The 16,415-nt window shown below is 51.4% G+C and overlaps 7 protein-coding genes across 7 annotated transcripts; 2 read left to right on the top strand and 5 right to left on the bottom strand.

Moving 5' to 3' along the window:
• Positions 1-1,173: 1,173 nt before the first annotated feature.
• C7974DRAFT_448895 (male sterility protein-domain-containing protein) lies at positions 1,174-2,985 on the top strand (the record flags this gene model as incomplete). The annotated part of the gene is made up of 1 exon (XM_046145685.1): positions 1,174-2,985. A coding segment is annotated over one exon (1,812 nt), but the record flags the coding sequence as incomplete, so codon positions are not given.
• Positions 2,986-3,154: 169 nt separating this feature from the next.
• Positions 3,155-5,089, bottom strand: C7974DRAFT_387767 (uncharacterized protein). Its single transcript, XM_046141211.1, has 2 exons — positions 3,896-5,089; positions 3,155-3,849 (listed from the first exon to the last, which is right to left on the bottom strand). Exons 1-2 carry the CDS (start codon positions 5,060-5,062, stop codon positions 3,526-3,528), a joined length of 1,491 nt encoding a protein of 496 aa, XP_046000075.1. The 5' UTR covers positions 5,063-5,089; the 3' UTR covers positions 3,155-3,525.
• Positions 5,090-5,669: 580 nt separating this feature from the next.
• C7974DRAFT_387765 (uncharacterized protein) lies at positions 5,670-6,949 on the top strand. The gene is made up of 2 exons (XM_046141210.1): positions 5,670-5,938; positions 6,036-6,949. Exons 1-2 carry the CDS (start codon positions 5,908-5,910, stop codon positions 6,761-6,763), a joined length of 759 nt encoding a protein of 252 aa, XP_046000074.1. The 5' UTR covers positions 5,670-5,907; the 3' UTR covers positions 6,764-6,949.
• A 103-nt stretch (positions 6,950-7,052) lies between these two features.
• C7974DRAFT_125562 (beta-1,4-xylanase precursor) lies at positions 7,053-8,359 on the bottom strand (the record flags this gene model as incomplete). Its single annotated transcript, XM_046135243.1, has 3 exons — positions 8,289-8,359; positions 7,565-8,210; positions 7,053-7,461 (listed from the first exon to the last, which is right to left on the bottom strand). The coding sequence occupies exons 2-3, from the start codon at positions 7,858-7,860 to the stop codon at positions 7,056-7,058; spliced, it is 702 nt and encodes a 233-aa protein (XP_046000073.1). The 5' UTR covers positions 7,861-8,210; positions 8,289-8,359.
• Positions 8,360-8,748: 389 nt separating this feature from the next.
• On the bottom strand, positions 8,749-11,056 carry C7974DRAFT_305848 (heterokaryon incompatibility protein-domain-containing protein; the record flags this gene model as incomplete). Its single annotated transcript, XM_046138045.1, has 2 exons — positions 8,749-10,357; positions 10,737-11,056. The coding sequence occupies 2 exons, from the start codon at positions 11,054-11,056 to the stop codon at positions 8,749-8,751; spliced, it is 1,929 nt and encodes a 642-aa protein (XP_046000072.1).
• Positions 11,057-11,328: 272 nt separating this feature from the next.
• Positions 11,329-13,487, bottom strand: C7974DRAFT_125515 (uncharacterized protein). The gene is made up of 3 exons (XM_046135242.1): positions 13,126-13,487; positions 12,942-13,077; positions 11,329-12,889 (listed from the first exon to the last, which is right to left on the bottom strand). Exons 1-3 carry the CDS (start codon positions 13,430-13,432, stop codon positions 11,437-11,439), a joined length of 1,896 nt encoding a protein of 631 aa, XP_046000071.1. The 5' UTR covers positions 13,433-13,487; the 3' UTR covers positions 11,329-11,436.
• Positions 13,441-16,086, bottom strand: C7974DRAFT_387758 (Metallo-dependent phosphatase-like protein). The gene is made up of 5 exons (XM_046141209.1): positions 15,604-16,086; positions 15,172-15,503; positions 14,868-15,125; positions 14,382-14,820; positions 13,441-14,335 (listed from the first exon to the last, which is right to left on the bottom strand). Exons 1-5 carry the CDS (start codon positions 15,755-15,757, stop codon positions 13,860-13,862), a joined length of 1,659 nt encoding a protein of 552 aa, XP_046000070.1. The 5' UTR covers positions 15,758-16,086; the 3' UTR covers positions 13,441-13,859.
• Between the last annotated feature and the right edge of the window lie 329 nt (positions 16,087-16,415).

The following is a 16,415-nucleotide window of genomic DNA, read 5'->3' as shown; positions in this document are numbered from 1 at the left end:
GCGGACAGCGTCAAGTCTTCAATGATGAGAGTGGCCAGGTCATGTGGAACCAATCGACTCTGATATCTCAAGCCTATACATCAGTCCTAGAAGAGTTGTACTGAGGCTTACGATATGGTACTCACCAGGACATAGAAGCTTTCATCACTTTACCTCAGTAACACATCAACAGTATCTATAAGGGGATTTCTACGCTGTCTACTCGTGAACATACGTCCACACAGAGGACGTGAGTCTACGGCAAGACCTACTTTCAGTCTTGTGGAAAACACTACATTGAGATCTTCTTTGGCGTCTATCGAGCCTAAAGCTCCTTGTGACAGCAGAAGATATTGCAGTTTTACGACAGCTCGAAGGTTCGATGTATGACATCAGTCTCTGTCCAGACAAATCGGGTACCCTGCTCGTCAATAACGGTGTCATACTTGTCGGTCATCACAGGGCGTGAGTCACGTTTCTAATGTGAAATCATCTTCGACTGACGCAGCGTAACATCGAGGTCGGTCGGCTTGTGGCATCATTTCGATCCGAAGGTGATGATGTTCTGAACCATATTCGCGAATCACCAACGCTCTATCCTAAGGCTCAAATACACTCTGCCGCCAGTGCGGCATTATACACGCAGGAAAGGATCCATCCGAAACACACTCAACAATCGAGAACATTGGAGATACGTTGCAATCCTTGAGCACACTGTTGTCTTGATAAACGGCACGAGTCCAAGCCAGTCTTAACAACTCGTTCGCCCAAAACTGCTACTGAGACAGTGGTTTGCTAGGCACTGACCATTGCTAGCTTATACTCCAGCGATGATTGGCTTGTCAAGCAACGGTATCACAACCACATCTCGCCCTTAATTGCACGAGCAAACCCAATCGTTGAAACGCATGCTATTGTCGCCTAACACATGATTGCCAGTTTTCCCTGACTGACAAGAGGATCATCGTCGGACAATCCTTCTACAAACGGGTTGCTTCTGAGCTCGAAAACGCAAATAATTTGTTGACAGCGTAAGGTAAATAAATAGCCTTTGATCCCCAGGCATTTTCGACCAGTCTATTGCTGCCAGATCACTCTCGGGAATAGACGGTGTCGTTCGAATTGCCTCTTTCTCCCGCTCTGCTTAAGTCTTTTGCACTCTATCTTGATCCTCGAGAACGCTCCTGAGACATCAACAATACGCTTGGTCAAAGAACTATTCTCAAATACTCAGACATCGCACTTCGTAGCGTTCACATGCACAGTCTCCGCACTACAGTTACAAAAGAAGACATGTCAGTTGAAGACACTATGCAGGAGCTTCTCCTCAAGTACAGTAACTTCAAAAGTGTCAGCAAGCGGACTGTGGTTCTGACAGGTACTACTGAATTACTCGGCGCTCATGTGCTTGCGCAATTGGTAGCACGTACCGATGTTGAGACTGTTTACTGCCTTGTCCGCGCAGATGACAACCAAGATGCAGCGCGCAAGGTCACGCAGTCGCTTATCCAGCGTAAGGTTTACCACAGCTTATCTCTGAAGGCGCGCGCAAAGATCAGTGCACTACATTCCGACTTCTCGGATGCTTATCTAGGACTACCCACCGCGACGTACACTACGATTACTCAGAAGGTGACCAACATCATCCACTGCGAGTGGGCTGTCAACCTCAAGTTGGACCTCCAGTACTTTGAAAAGGTCTACATTGCAGGTTTAAACCATCTCATCAATCTCTGTCTCGCCAGCCTTACCCCAGGACACGCAACTTTCGACTTCTGCTCCTGCGTCAGTACCGTCGCACGGTGCTCAAGCAAAGTAGCACCCGAAGAAGTCGCTCATTTGGATTGGGCTCAGGATACGGGTTATGCACAGAGTAAGTGTGTCGCAGAGCAACTCTGTGAAGCGGCTGCCCAAAAGAAGGGTATCAAAGCCCGAGTGCTCCGGGTTGATCAGATTGTCGCCGACACTGTTCATGGTGTTTGGAACAAATATGAAGCCATACCTCTCATGATACAATCAGCACTCACAGTTGGAGTTTTACCTAGGCTGCAAGAGTTCCCGAGTTGGACTCCAGTAGACATTGTTGCACGAGCCATTACTGAAATTTCGCTCAGCGATGCTGGAGCAATTGTTGCAAACATTGCTAAAGCGAAGAAATTCTCTTGGACGGACGAAATTCTTCCTGCTTTGCGTCAAGCTAGGCTTAAGTTTGATGAAGTTGAGCCGCAGGAATGGGTTGCGCGCCTGCGCAAGTCCAGCGACGACGTGGGTGCAGCCTTCAAGCTGGTAAACTTTCTCGCTTCTGAGTACGACCAGACGAATTTTGGCTCACCTATGACCTACGAGACTGCAGTTGCATGTCAATGGTCGCCCACTCTACATCATACGTCACTACTCGATGCATCGTTCGTCAAAACCTTCGTCGACCAGTTCATGTCCAGTGTTTGGAAGCAGCCTTCCACTGCCATTGCTGAGAAGAAGAAACAGGTCATTGTCGTTGCTGGCCCTTGTGGAAGTGGTAAGTCGACCGTCGCAAAGCATCTCAGCATCACTCTCAAAGCACCCTTCATTGAGGGGGATGAACTGCACTCACGCAGTGCTGTCGAGAAGATGGCTTCGGGTACTCCGCTTGACGATGACGACCGTGCACCTTGGCTAAACAGACTGAACAAGCGCGCGCTTGAGACGATCAACGACTTGGGCTATGAAATGGCCATCGTGTCTTGCTCCGCGCTGAAAAAGCAGTACCGCAACAACTTCCGGGTTCTGGAGCAGCATCATGTGAGAGTCATCTTCTTGGACCTTCAAGCTGAGAAGGACGAGCTCGTGCGTCGGGTTCAGAATCGTGGCTCACACTTCATGAAGTCCAGGATGGTCACCAGCCAACTTGCCATCTACAGCGCGCCATCAGAGGACGAGGTGGATGTTCTGCCCATAGATGCTGGCAAATGTATCGCGGAGGTCATTGAAGAAGTCGAGGCTCTCTTAAAGATGGTAGACATCTAGGTGTCAGGAATTATCACGGCACCCTATACATGTATGCTTTACGAAGCATTCAGCGCATGAGTCAGGGTTTAGAGGGTTTCAAAGTCATACGAAGGGAAGTTGCTACACTTCCGATAGCGGGGATTAAATCATCGAATATTGGATATCTTCACTCACAACTATAATCACCTGATGAAAAGCTTGTGACATTATTAATGGCCGTCGTGAGCAGCATACGCAAGCTGACCTAACTGTCCATACTATCTGTTCGCTTCAGAGTCTTGCATCGTCAATATTCCAGCACAAAACCCTGCCTCGTATTGAAAAGTGACCATCCAGCCTCATGGTTGCTTAAACCTGTAAAGGTTTTACTTTGATAAATGTTTCCACAGAATGAGTATTTTGAGATCCCCAGTAGAAGACAATCTATGTTGCTCCGAGTGGTATACATATGGGAATCAATCTTACGACCAGAACGGGGCCAGCTAGTTACGAGAGACTTGGTAGTTGAGCTCTAGAGAGAACCTGTAGTATTTCTTCGGTATCTGAGCCGGCCAGCCGTTATCGACGTTTTGCAGCCCAATCGCGGACCACGCTTTGAACAACGCCGTCAGCGACAGTTCCAACATCGTATCTCTTGAAGTTCTTGCGCATCTCTCTGACTTTCTGCGCATACGATTCGTTTACCAGAATCTCTTCAATGCCAGCACGGATGTTCTCCAAGCCAGGAGACCGGCCTCCAACGTGAATCCCAACGCCAGACCATTGCACGATTGCGTTGGTAATAGCTTTGTCTTGACCTTCTCCGCCAACGACCAAAGGAACGCCGTGCTCCAGAGCTTGGATGACAGCACCGTAGCCACCGTTGTTGACAAGAACATCAACCTAGCGCTTGTCAGTCAAGAGAATGTGATGGGGTCGCTAAGCTTACAAGAGGAAGCAACAGATCGTAAGGCACAAACTTTGCCACTCGTGCGTTGTGTGGCACGTTAAGGTCTTTAACATCAGCTGGCTCAATTTCTACAGTAGTTGCAATGACCAACACATCGTCTCTGTGTTTCAGTGCTTCCAATGTCGGCAGCACAAGATTGCTTAGGTCCGTTTCCACCGTGCCTTGGCTTACCGCAACGATTCTCTTCCCCTGCTGCTTCGCTTCAATCACGTCACCCCACCAGCTGGGCAGAGCCGGACCTTTAGCGCCGAGCTTTTTGATGGTCTTCATCGCTCCAAAGTAGTGAACGGTGGGTTGAATGTCGCTGCGAGGAAATTCGAATTCGGGCACGCCGAGAGCTAGTATCTGATCCGTTACAGAGTGCATTGAGTCCATTATGTACCGCTCTGTCCAGGCACCATGTTCATTCAAGGCTTCTTGATACCAGGTACGAAATGTGGCGGTCTTGTAGTCTTTTTGCTGGTCTAGAATGGCTTTCTGGTGGACAGCTCTTGCATCTGGGCCAACATGTGGTGCTTTTCCGACGTAGAATGGATAGCTATCGTTCGAGTTCAGAATCAAAGGGTGACAGCTGACGACGATGCTCGCGTCTGGTTTGATACCGGGAGCACCAAGCAATATTGGGTGATGACCAATAACTGGCGTATCGAACAGAGAAATCAACGGCTTGCTGTCACCGTAATTGTTACGGAACTCTTGAAAGACTTGTTGTAGAGTTTCGTGTGTAGGTTTCATACTTCCAATCAGCGCAACTTTAGTGATGAACATCTCTTGTTCTTGCCCTGGCTCCTTAGACAAATAGATGCTGAGGTCTTCCGGGCTCATCTTGTCATCGCCGCCAATCAGCGGGCGAAATTCGATCCGAGCATGAAGGGCTTTGACGTTCTCTTCAAATATGCGACCAGTAATGAAGATGATTGGGTAGCCAATTTCAGCAAGAATGACTGCTAGTTTTGCCATTTTCTCGTAGTGCGACCAATGTGCAAAGGCGGATATGACGATTAGTGTATCTGAGCGTGCAGGTAGCTCATCGAAGAAAACAGATCTGAGGTTTGATAGCTGCAAAAGGCTGGGACGGTAGATCTGCAACACCAGCATAGCGAAAAGCGGTACAATCGCTGAGATGAGAAATCGACGAGACGCCATGATAGCTTTTGCAATTTCGTGGAGGTTTCTGTGGTTACCATGAAAACTCGATCTTAAAGCTCACTTATACCACGTACCTGTATTGCTGACAATTGCCCACTTTGCCAAAGTTTGCACTACCTGGAACAGGGTCACTGTGGGCCTAGTGCTGACGGCAGCTCATTTGGCACGCAACCACATTGGCCGTCTGATGTTAAATCTCACACATCTCACGCTGTCTCCACACATCATAGGCATGGCTTTGTGCGCGTACGTCCAGAAAGGGCAGTGTCCCGGAAAGAAAGTCAGGCATTCTGATCAGCGATAAGAAGTACCGCGGTCACGATTGGATGCGCTCAGAGAGGGTCATATTTTGTGGTTCAGGGACCAACGCGAACTGCTAACAGTTTTACACAGGTTGAAGGGAGGCTGGAGAAAGTTCTCACGGGCACTTAGTCAACCAAACTTCACGCCGACATGTGACGTCATTATTTACAAAAAAACGACCCGCTTGTAATTCGTTCGCTACATTGTGAACCAACGTTAGGTGCTGTACGAAGCTCGCTTTTGGGTAAAGGTTTTGGGTAAAATTCGATCGAACCTTCGCTATTGCAGCTGTTCTCCTGGACGACTGCTAACACGAAAAATTCATCAACTCTATCATGGTTGCCTTGGACACATAATTTGGAAAGAAGTTGGAAGAAAATAATGAATTCATATATAAAGCGCTCGACCTTCAAGACTTAGCACCAAACTTGAGACGGACTTTTCACTTCGTACTTGCTCTTCCACCGTGTAACCGACAGCTACACCTCTTTGCAGAGAACACCAACACACTACTTCATTATATCAACAAGTCAATCACTATGTCTCTCATAATCAAATCCACCGGCTCTGGTAAGTGGTTGTGTAGTCTGTTATCTGGTGGAACTGGGTGACCTTCGACCTGATAGAAACGACTCTCCTGAAGCGACTGTAACTGACCGAGTCGCAGGCGTCTATACCCGCCCTGTTATAAGCGAGCAAAAGAGCCCGCTCCTTCGCTTGCCTACCGAGCTCCGCTTTCAGATCTGCAGCTACATGTCGCTCTCGCCGGACACCGTCGAGTGGAACGGAGCCTTTTTCTCCTGTCGACTACTGCACAACGACATGATCAACGAGTTGCGACCAGCACGTGAGATGCAGAGATTTCTGCAGGCGGAGACCATGCGGATTTCGCTTGAGCCTCAGGCCGTCCAGCCTGAACTTGCAGACTGCCCTCACAAGCTGTCATATGGACTCCCCAGCCCGCTCTTTGGCTGGATCCGTAACGTGACGGTACATGTGCCTGTAGTGAATGGTTGGTTGGACACAATGCACAACGTGTACCCGCTTTACCTTGACGAACTCCGCCTCATACTCGTCAAGAGCAAAGAGCAGGGGAATCGCGGGATCCGACTACCATATCATGACCTCAAGTCAGCGAATCCTCCATATTTGTTGGATGAATTTCGCCCTGCCGAGATCACGGTGAACTGCAAGAAAATCACGATGACGCTCGACGTGCCAGCCAACCCTCGGAGGAAGAAGATTAGCTACGAGCTTCAAGTTCCTCACGCAGAAGTCACGTATCTCTTCACGATTGTGCAGACTAAGAAGAGGCAGCAGGTTGAGCGTTCATATACGTTCAAGGATCGCTTTACGCTGCCGGCTTACGACCCGTACAACTTGACAGGGGTCTAAACGGAATGCTATGCAGGGGACTAAATTGTTTCGAGCAGTCAATTGGTGGTGGTAATATTTTTGTCCCTGATAAGACACTAAACTTTCAGTTTACAGTAAGCTTACGGGTAGTCTGTTCTTGTAAAGTGCGACAGATCTCAGTTACTTACAGATACCATAAATCCAAGAAAAAAACATTAGAACATTCACTCAAATCCACAATTTAATTGACAGACTTCCGATCTCTGACCTACTAAGCCGCTACTACCCATCCTCCCCAGGTCCTCCCGACTCCTATCCCCACCCAACCGCCTCACTTCGTCTGCACATAGATATCCGAACTACCACTGCTCTGATAACCCTCCGTCGCCACAATTTGATAGTAGTGGCTGCCCAGCTGCATCCCATATCCCGCCCATGCATTGAAATGAGTCTGCATATTGACACTGCCGCTGCTGCGCTTCGCCTGCCTGACCGACCAGTACTGATTGAACGTACGCGTGCCATCAATTGACGGCTGGTTAACGCGCGTCGACAGCGCGACGTCGTAGGTGCCGCCGTCAGTGGTGACGCTACCTTTGCGTGTCGCGCTGCTGGCGGGGTTGTACGTGCCGTAGTTCTCGACGACGTAGTATTCGACGAGGGGGTTGCGGGTCCAGCCGTAGATGGCGAGGTAGCCGTTTCCTTGGGGGCTGAAGGAGCCGCCGTAGTTGATGGTGCTAGGAGCTGTTAGGTGAGGTGCGGGAATGTTGCGACTAGGCTGTGGATGTGAGGTACAAGTGGGTTGGAGGTAAGGTGGGATTGAATTAGAAGTGGACTTACCGTCCCGTGCCGGGGTTCCATCCTTTGCCTCCTACGAAATTGCCTGTGTTGCGCCATGTCACAGAGTACCGGCTGCCCTCGCCCATGGTGTACTGTGCGTAGCCGGCACCGTCAGACCACCACGAGTAGAAGTATCCGTTATGGGTGCCTTCTCCATTACTAGTTGTCTGGCGCTTGTCGAGGGCCGTGATGTTAGCATCTTCGCGCTCCACGATATCGGTGAGGACGTCGAGGGGGGCGCTGAACACGCCGAGTGCGGCCGTGCAGGCGAGGAGTAGGGTAGTGAATGAAACCATGTTGAATCCTGAGGCGGTTGTTGGAATTGCAGTGTCTCATTCAAATGTGTCTGTTGTCAGGACATGATATATAGGCCATAGAGGCGGATTTGAGCCTAATGGCAGAGTTCAACCGCATGCAATTGGTCATTAGATGGAGATTGGTGTGGCCGTGTCAGCTGTGCTGTCTTTTGGTATATTAATTTGTGGCACCATGGCTATCACCATGGGCAAGTCGTCAATCCTTTCGGCTGTTTTACGGATGCCCAGCGACACTGCAGCCGGTGGGCTTCGGGGACCCCTGCTTCCCCACAGTATCTGCCGAACTAGACGTCGAGCTACACTGCAGCGCAGAACAGGACAGGAGATACCTGGAAGAAGTCAATCTGGGTAATTTGGATGCTAAGACGGTCGAAGTGAACACAAAGCATTCGAGGATGAAGTCTTACTTTAGTGTTCATGCCAGGAGGTTGACTGAAGTCGTTGTGTAGAACCTCGGGCAAGATGCCGAGGGTGTAGACTAAAGAACGTGAGGGGAAACTATGACAGCAGATTGACAGGTCCACCGACTGCAGATAAAGGACCGTTTCGGATGCACCTGACTGACACTAAGTTGTATGGCCAAACTGCTGAGACTACCTTGAACCATCTCATCGCATGTATTGCACAAAACCAGGTTATTCTTGGTTCTTTGCGACCGCTGTTTTTCGGGTGGGGGGCACCAAAAATGGCAGTTGCAAAGAACATTAGCATTAATTTGGTAGGAGCAACAAACCCATTTCTCCTGTAATCCGCTCGTTCATACACAAGTAGCACATCTCCATCAAAGTGAAAAGCCATGGAACTTACAAGCTCGACTTCCAGAAAACCGGTTTCCCCGTCACCAAGACACCACAGGGCCACACATCTTCAGACAATACTAAACGCCGCCACCTCCGAAAACTCCATCCAGTCAATCCTATACCGATCCACCATATCATCGGATATCCGCGTAATCCCCACCCTGCGATACTGCGGCACGCTCGAGAACCCTTGTCCAGTATCCACCAACACTAGGCAAACGCGCGGATGCACAAGCAACAGCGTGAGCTCAGTTCCATTGGGAATATGTCGCGCGCCCTCAGCAGCAAGAACATAGTCGGCCCAGAATTGTAGCTCGATGATACCTTCGCCGCCGAGCGTGAGTTTGTATCGGCTCGTGTCGAGCGCGTAGGTGCCGTCGTGCCAGGACGAAGTGTATGTGTAGCGCAAGTTGGCGGTCGTGGTTGAGGCGGAGCCTTTGAGTACAGCGTAGGCGACGCGGCCAAAGGGGTTCATACCTTTTTCGGCGACTTTGACGAGCACGCTGTCGGTTTGGAGGCTTCGGCCGAGACATTTGGGTCGCGAGAAAGGCTTTGTTTGTAGTGTGTCTGCCTCCCCGGTCGATGCAGGTCTGAAGAGCCGCGAGGGGTCATGGAAGTTAATGATGTTGCGCCAATAGGCAACTGGGTCATCTGCTGAAACCCATGACCATGATGGTCCGCAATAGTCTTCGTCAGGCTGCACTGCGGTTTTCGATGTGACGTTGAGTCGCTCGACTCGCCATAGCAGATCGAAGGCTATGGATTCTATCCAAAGACCTGCAGCGTACTCTCCGCGAATATGTTGTATGCGCTTGCAGAGACCAGAGAGGGCAGGCAGACGATCCGACCGTTTCGTGAGATTCAGTGTCGAGTATCTCTCTACAATGCGATGGAAGTCGAAGACATAATTGGCGCATTCTCGCATCTGTGATGTATCGTTCCAAGGATCTGATTCTTGGTAAGGTGGAAGAACAGGATTTGACTCGCTCGGCTCCAGAAGCCAGTCATTAGATCTGGCAGACCGTCTTCGTAGACCATACTTCTTAGATATCCATAACTTGTCGACCTGCTCTTCTTGAAATTGGCGAATGCTGAGATCTTCCTCGACCTGTCTTCTGCTCCCCGCAACATCTTGTCGTTCATCCTCGCTGATTCTGGTAGCTTCGTGAAAGGCCCCTGCAGGGCTTGTCTGCTCACCGATGCCGCCGCATTCGCAAGTAGTGAGCTCTCGACACTCCCACACCAATTCCTCTTCGGAAAAATGTAGAACACGTCTAGAAAGTAGCCGCTCCTGGAAAGCCCAACCCCTGCTCATCAGAGGAAAGCGCGCATGCATTTCGCTTTGCCCGATCGTGTTCCAATGCGTAATGGGTTTCCGAACAGCCAGCTCGCAGGTGCCGACGTCTTCAGGTAGACTGATCGGAAGGCTGCGTGAAGTGCTGAACGATGCGGAAAAGCACCCATATGAGTCTCCTGCCGAGGCCGTTGCTGACAAGGTGAGTGAAGCGTACTCGTATATGTCAGCCATCTTTGCGGACTCGGTGGCCCAATCATCCTTGTCATTCTGGATAATGCAAAGTGAGTCGATCCATATGAAGTCGATATCAAGCAGAGAGGTCATCCTTATGGCATCTTGGAAGGTTTTCGGTAGATCATCCCAGCGAATGCCCCTCTTCCTATGCTCGAGCGTGGACTCAGTGTTCTCCAAAGTGGCATGTGCAGTCACACACGGCTGACTGTTCCCCCAACAGTGCGAGAGCGCGATGTATGCACTTTGATCGCCGGCCCTGGGCTCAACAAGACGAACACTGATTTCACCTTCGACATCTCTTCGAATGGAGATCACGCGTTTGGGTAGGTATGTTCTTGTGGGTCCTCTGCATGCGCCATGTAGTCTGCCACACTCACTTAGCCGTGCTCGCATCCATCTCAAAGACGCAGCTGATAAGGGGTGTCCGCTAGTTGTAGATCGAGGCAGTATCGCTTTCCAGGCTGATCATCGTCATTAGCTTGAACGGGCATCTAAATACTCATTTTACCAAGATATGGATCGACGTACAGTGCGGTTGGAGACTGTAGAGCTCGAGCTCCAATTTCGGACGATCGTCATAGAAGTACGTCTCCAGGACGAGCGTGTCAGCACGCCCGTTTTGCTGTGCACAACATCGCGCGGTGATAGTTCGGGCCAGCCGCTGGAAGTCTTTTTGATACAGCGTCTGTCCGCCCTGACGGAAGCCCTCGAGGATTACCAGACATGACTCGCAGCGGTCGACGAAGGCTGAGTGGCTGAGTACCGCAGGTGTAACGTCGAATGTTAGGCGCGCATCGTCCTCATCCGTCTTCTCTTGATCGTTGCACACGGCGCATCGCTCCATTGGAACTAGAGACTGAAGACTGCCGACCACTCTCCGACCGGCATCATTATGGAGCAGTGATGCGTTTCTGCTGCCTAAGGCTCGTGAGCCGGACGGAAAAGTGGGGCGTCAGCCGCAACAGTGAGTCTGCATGACGACAATCCCTAATACAATCGCCTCCTATACGCGCTAGAACTCATGCATCTGCTGCATGGTTCACTGAGACTGGTGTCCGGATGTATAGGTGAAGATCAAACTCCAAACTGACATAGTTCTCGAAAGTTTTTGAAGAAGGGCCGACGTGCGCGCCTTCCTGCGATGCGCTCGCAGCTAACGACAAGAAGACATGTGATGCGTTCGTTCAATCCTTTTAGTTTGCAATACTATTACACTGCTCAAATCTATTTATCGCTTTCCCGCTGGCTATGCATGTTTGCCAACGCTTCTCTAACAGCCTTGACCGCTTCTCGCGCCTGCCTCCTCTCGACCGCACTCTGGTCGACCTGCGTCTTGCCCTGATCCTTGGACCGTATGATCAACCTCACAAGATCCTCGGTAGCCTTAAGTGTCCGCCTGCCTTCCTCTCTGACAGTCCCTTGCCAGCTGTCTCGCGCGCCTTCCCAGAGCTTCTGCATGCGACGCAGCGAGATGGTCAGACCTAGCGCTGCCACAGCACTTGCTTCGAACACGGAGAAGGACGATGAAACGTAGAGTAGTGCAGATAAGGCGCTGGAGAGCGAGGTCGTGGACATGGTTTGCAGAATGAGACGCTGAGCAAGCGCTTGTAATGGCGGCACATTTGCAGCGACGAGCTCCTCACGCGCTGTCGCGATGTTGTCGGACCAGGGTTGCGGCTTTTTGACTTCGGTCGAAAGGTTGGTTGGCTGGTTGATGAGCGTGGGTGCTGTTTCTGTTGTTGTGACCGGAATGTCGTGTTGTACAGCCACTCTCGGCAGGTCTTCAGGGAATCCAGCCTGCGCCATCCGCCCCGCAAGGAAGATGCTACTCTTCTCAGCGCTGATAAGCCATCGGCTTTCGATGATTTCTTGTGAGAGCATGGTCACGTCGTCGACGCGCCAAAAGAGCTTCCACCATGACAACTTGTGCCAGTTCCGTGCAGAAAATGCTTCGTCTAATTCATCGCGGAGTTCGGTGTGACTCTTCTCAGCCCAGACGTCTAAGGCATTGGCAATCGCTGCTGTGGCTTCGCGGTCGGTGGGTATCGATGCGAGAAGTGCCAAACGTGCTGTGTCTTCCTTGAGAAGTTTTGCTTCAACATCGTCGACAACGGAGGATATGAGGGTTTTCATGGCAGGCCTGATCGGCTCGGCAGGCTGCAGGTCGGTTGTGAGCCATTTCGAGAGGGTAGGTAAACCGCTTCTGAACCAACCGCGTTCAAATGTCTGCGAGTTCGCCACCGACTCGCGGAAACTTGCCAGTGCTTGTGTTGCAATATCAACATTGATCACTGTGCTCTCCGTTTGCGCGCCTGCATCTGCCTCCTCCTGTGGTGCGGGAAGATCCACGGCCACCTTGATTATGCTGCGCATGTCCTCAGAGCTATCCGAAGAAAACCTGCCAAACGCCAGCGCGCTGTCAAGTCCTTCGCCAACTACCAATGTCTTGTGCACCGGGTAGGGCACTGGTGTCCCTCGTGCGGAAGTAGCCTGCAATTTGGGTACCAGCACCGACTCCTCCGAGCTCTCCGTAGAGGCAGTCGTCAGCATCTTCGCGGTATTGACATTCAGCGTCGAGACCAGAATCTCCAGGTTATGCGCTCGTAGAACCCTCGAGGGCGCAGAGAGGACCTTGTACAGCGGTGTCGGACGGTGTACGTCATTCTCGTCCCCGAACCTAAATGATATCAGCGTGGCCCTTTGGATCATGCCTGAGCGGTTGCGCTCACTTCAGTAGCACCGCCCCCTCGTTGCCACCACCAGCTTTCTCAAGCTCTGTCTCCCACCCTTCCTCGTTCCCGAGTGGATCTGCAAGAAGCAGGCGCGCAAGTCGCTGGGCGCTGACCTGGCTATTCAGGCCAAGTACTGTATTCCTTGTCAGCTATGCCTTCCTGCGAGCATCGCGAAACCTACCAGCAACCCTCGTGACAGCATCTTGCGCCGCAAGCCCACCAAGCGCCAATTGCAGGCGACTTATGTTGACATAAGTCTCTGCAGCTCCGCTAAGCGCCGAAAGCGCGTCGTACAGCTCCTTGTTCCGTGGCGGGATGTTAGGCCGCAGATTTATGGCTGTGGGCGAAACATGTGTTGATGCGGAGCGCACGCGGAGGTTCGACCGTGGTGTTGCATGACGACAGCGGAGAATTGGCGATAATCGTTCAATTGCTCGTCCTTTGGTCAGCGACGACAATCGCGGCGCAGAGGCCACCCATGGAGGCATCGGGCTTGAAGATGTGCATTGCTGTGGGGAAGAGTTGCGATGCTGAACATGATGGATCGGTTCATCTCCGGGCCGCTGAAGCTCGGGCCAATATATGTTTGCTGAACTCACACAGGTTGAACCCACAGATTCGGTGTGCAAGTGATGATATATTTTCAATGAAAGACCGGCTCGTCCAAAGCACGGCACTTGGCTAGTAAATTACTACCGGACATCGTAAAGTCGTTTCCTCTAGGTCTCGCCGCCAGTTTGCACAACGCCAGCATGGTATGCAGATAACATTGAAGTCCACGCCAGACCAAACACCAAGATCGGCGAACCTAGTTTACTCGCTCAGCCTCAAAAGCTTAGTTGGCACCTAGCCTCGCCTTGACCCAGAAGACCTGCATTTGTCAGTATGGAAATTGTGGTGCACTAGAGAGACCACTTACATGCTGATTCTTCGTGCAACCCTGCCGAGCTCCTTGTCGTTCTCTGCATCCTTGGTAGCCTTCTCGAGAGCCTGCTCTCGGTGTACCTCTTGGGATTTGCGGACTTCCTCGTGGCTAGGTGGGAGACGCTCATTCTGCAAGTCGACCTTGCGAGCGTCTTCAAAGGTATGAATAGCTTGCTTAATACCTTCCGCACCAAGCATGAGTGTGCCTGCCGGCAGACGACCTCCGGATGCTGTCTTCAGCTCAGTGACACGTTCGGACTCTTCACGCAGCACCTGGAATACGCGAGAAAGACGGCCAATGGCCAAGATCTTGTTCTTGATAGCACGGCGCTTGAACTCCGTCGAGTCCGGGTCCAGGTTGGCGAGAGGCTGCGGGGAAGACGGCCCGGAAGCCAGCGAGCTGGGTGTCTCTTCCTCGAGCTCTTCCTTAGAACATGTGTTCAAGATTGCAATGAGCATATCGGTGACTTCAAACGGTTAGCAAACGACTTTCCATAGCTGGTAGACACTCACTCTTTTCTCCAACGAAAGGCAGAGACCATGTGAAGACATCCATGAAGTTAGGCAGCCAGTATGGGTGAGGAGTGCAGTTGAACTGCCTGATGTTCATGACGTTGTTCTCATACTTGAGAACAGCAGCCTTGTTGTTGTACACGTCGAGGTAATTTGGCGCGCTGAAGATGGTCATGACACTGGGGAAACCAGTGGTCCTTGTCTTCCTATACATTCGGTATCCAGCATCTTGTGCTTCGTGCGCACGGATAATCGAGAGTAGGTTGTTCTTTTCGAGGAAGGCGCACGCGGCGGGGTACGAGAAGAAGTACGAGCAACCACGGACGTGGTTGTGGATGAAGAAGTCGTTGGTCTTTTCCTGTCCAAACTCCTCGAGTGGATCGGCCCACAGGATGTCGCACATGAGGCCGTGTGTGGGAGGTTCGCGGAACCGGTCAATCTGGAAAAATTAGCAACGCCGACATGCAGACCAATCTTGCCACATACGCTCTTCAAATCATCCAAAGTGTGGAGCTCAGGGCTCAGTCCACCGTGTATGCACAGGAACTGCTTGTTCATGACAGCGGCGAGAGGAAGTGCGCAGAAGGCGTCCATGCAGGCTTCGTAGACAGCCTCGGAGTACTTGTGCTTGCATTCGAGCTTGAATGTGAAGTAATCGGTCAAATGGCGACATTCGTGGTTACCGCGCAGAAGCCAGAGCGTGTTGGGGTACCAGATCTTCAGTGACCAAAGGTACAAAACGCACTGCTCGTGTTAGCATGTGCTTACCATCTGATGTTGCTTGCCTTACCTCAATGCTGAAGTACCCTCGATCAACGTAGTCACCCAAGAACAGGTAGCGTGTCTCTGCCGGGTCTCCACCGACTTCAAAAAGCTTCATCAAATCGTAGTATTGCCCGTGAACATCACCACAGACCGTAATAGGGGCGTCCATCTCCAGGAGGTTGGGCTCTGATCTCAGGATCTCTGCACCCTTCTTAATGATCCACAGCGCTTGCTGTTCGGTCAAGCGACCTTCACGGTAGAAGTGTTGCTTCAAGAATTGAATGTTGGGCTTTGTGCGATCTTGGGGCGAGAAGAATTGCTCGTCGGTAGGAGGGAGGAAGGCTGGGGCTTGCACGTCTGAATGTCACAACGTGTCAGCGTCATGTTGCAAGGCGGCCCTTATGCAAAGGAGCTGTGCAAGCTAGAGAGCTTTGCAGAGCTTTGTTGACGAGCATACCTTTGCAGACTCGCTCCTGAGTGCTGACTTGTGTGCCGTCTTCCATGGTGTGCAGGGTAAAGTCGATCTCAGGCACCGGCTTCTTCTGCTGGACTGCGCGAATGGCATTGTCCATGTACGACTGCTGGTCGGCATCCTGGTTGCTGTTCTCCATAATGGGCAAACGGTGGTGGAATGTTTACCGGGAGCTGTGGGCGTGGAAGATTGTGGAGGAGAGGTCGCGAGGCGGTGATAGTGGGGCGGAGAGGCGCACGACCCTGAGAGTGGCAACGGGTCGCAAAGGGGAGGGCCGAGGCTTGCGGACGCTGACTGGCGACAAAAGAATATACGTAGGAGGTGTGCGAAAGCGGTGTCTGCTTCGTCGCGTGCTTGCAGCGGCTTGATGGGCGTATGTAGCTAACCCTACCTAGGTACTGCACAATAGGCATCGAGCTGAGGGGTTTAATGCCAAGTCTTCGGTCGTGAGGCTGTCCAATGGGGCCGCTGCAGTACACACAGATGACAGCATGTTCGAGGCCGTGCTGCTTGCATGCCTCTGGCTGTTCCATAAGCTTGTTCCTCACTGTCTCACACTGCATGACTTGGTAGTCGTTGTTGTGTCATAGACTGCCTGCCTGGTCACAGCAGCTGAACAGCAAAACACTGTACTCAACGCCCAAGGGATAGCTGCAATATCTGTATGTCGGCTTCTGGAATAAAACAAGCTTAATGCGTCGTTATGTATGATTAAATACTGTGTAAAGGTGATTGTGACCCCTGTCGGAGATGAGGTATCACTGATTGGCAACGTATTCGACACGGAGCACAACAGC

Source organism: Boeremia exigua (genome assembly GCF_020726555.1).
Source record: "Boeremia exigua strain MPI-SDFR-AT-0100 chromosome Unknown C7974scaffold_3, whole genome shotgun sequence".
NCBI lineage: Eukaryota > Fungi > Ascomycota > Dothideomycetes > Pleosporales > Didymellaceae > Boeremia > Boeremia exigua.
Note: the sequence above shows the minus strand (reverse complement) of the source record. Positions and strands in the feature narration are given on the sequence as shown.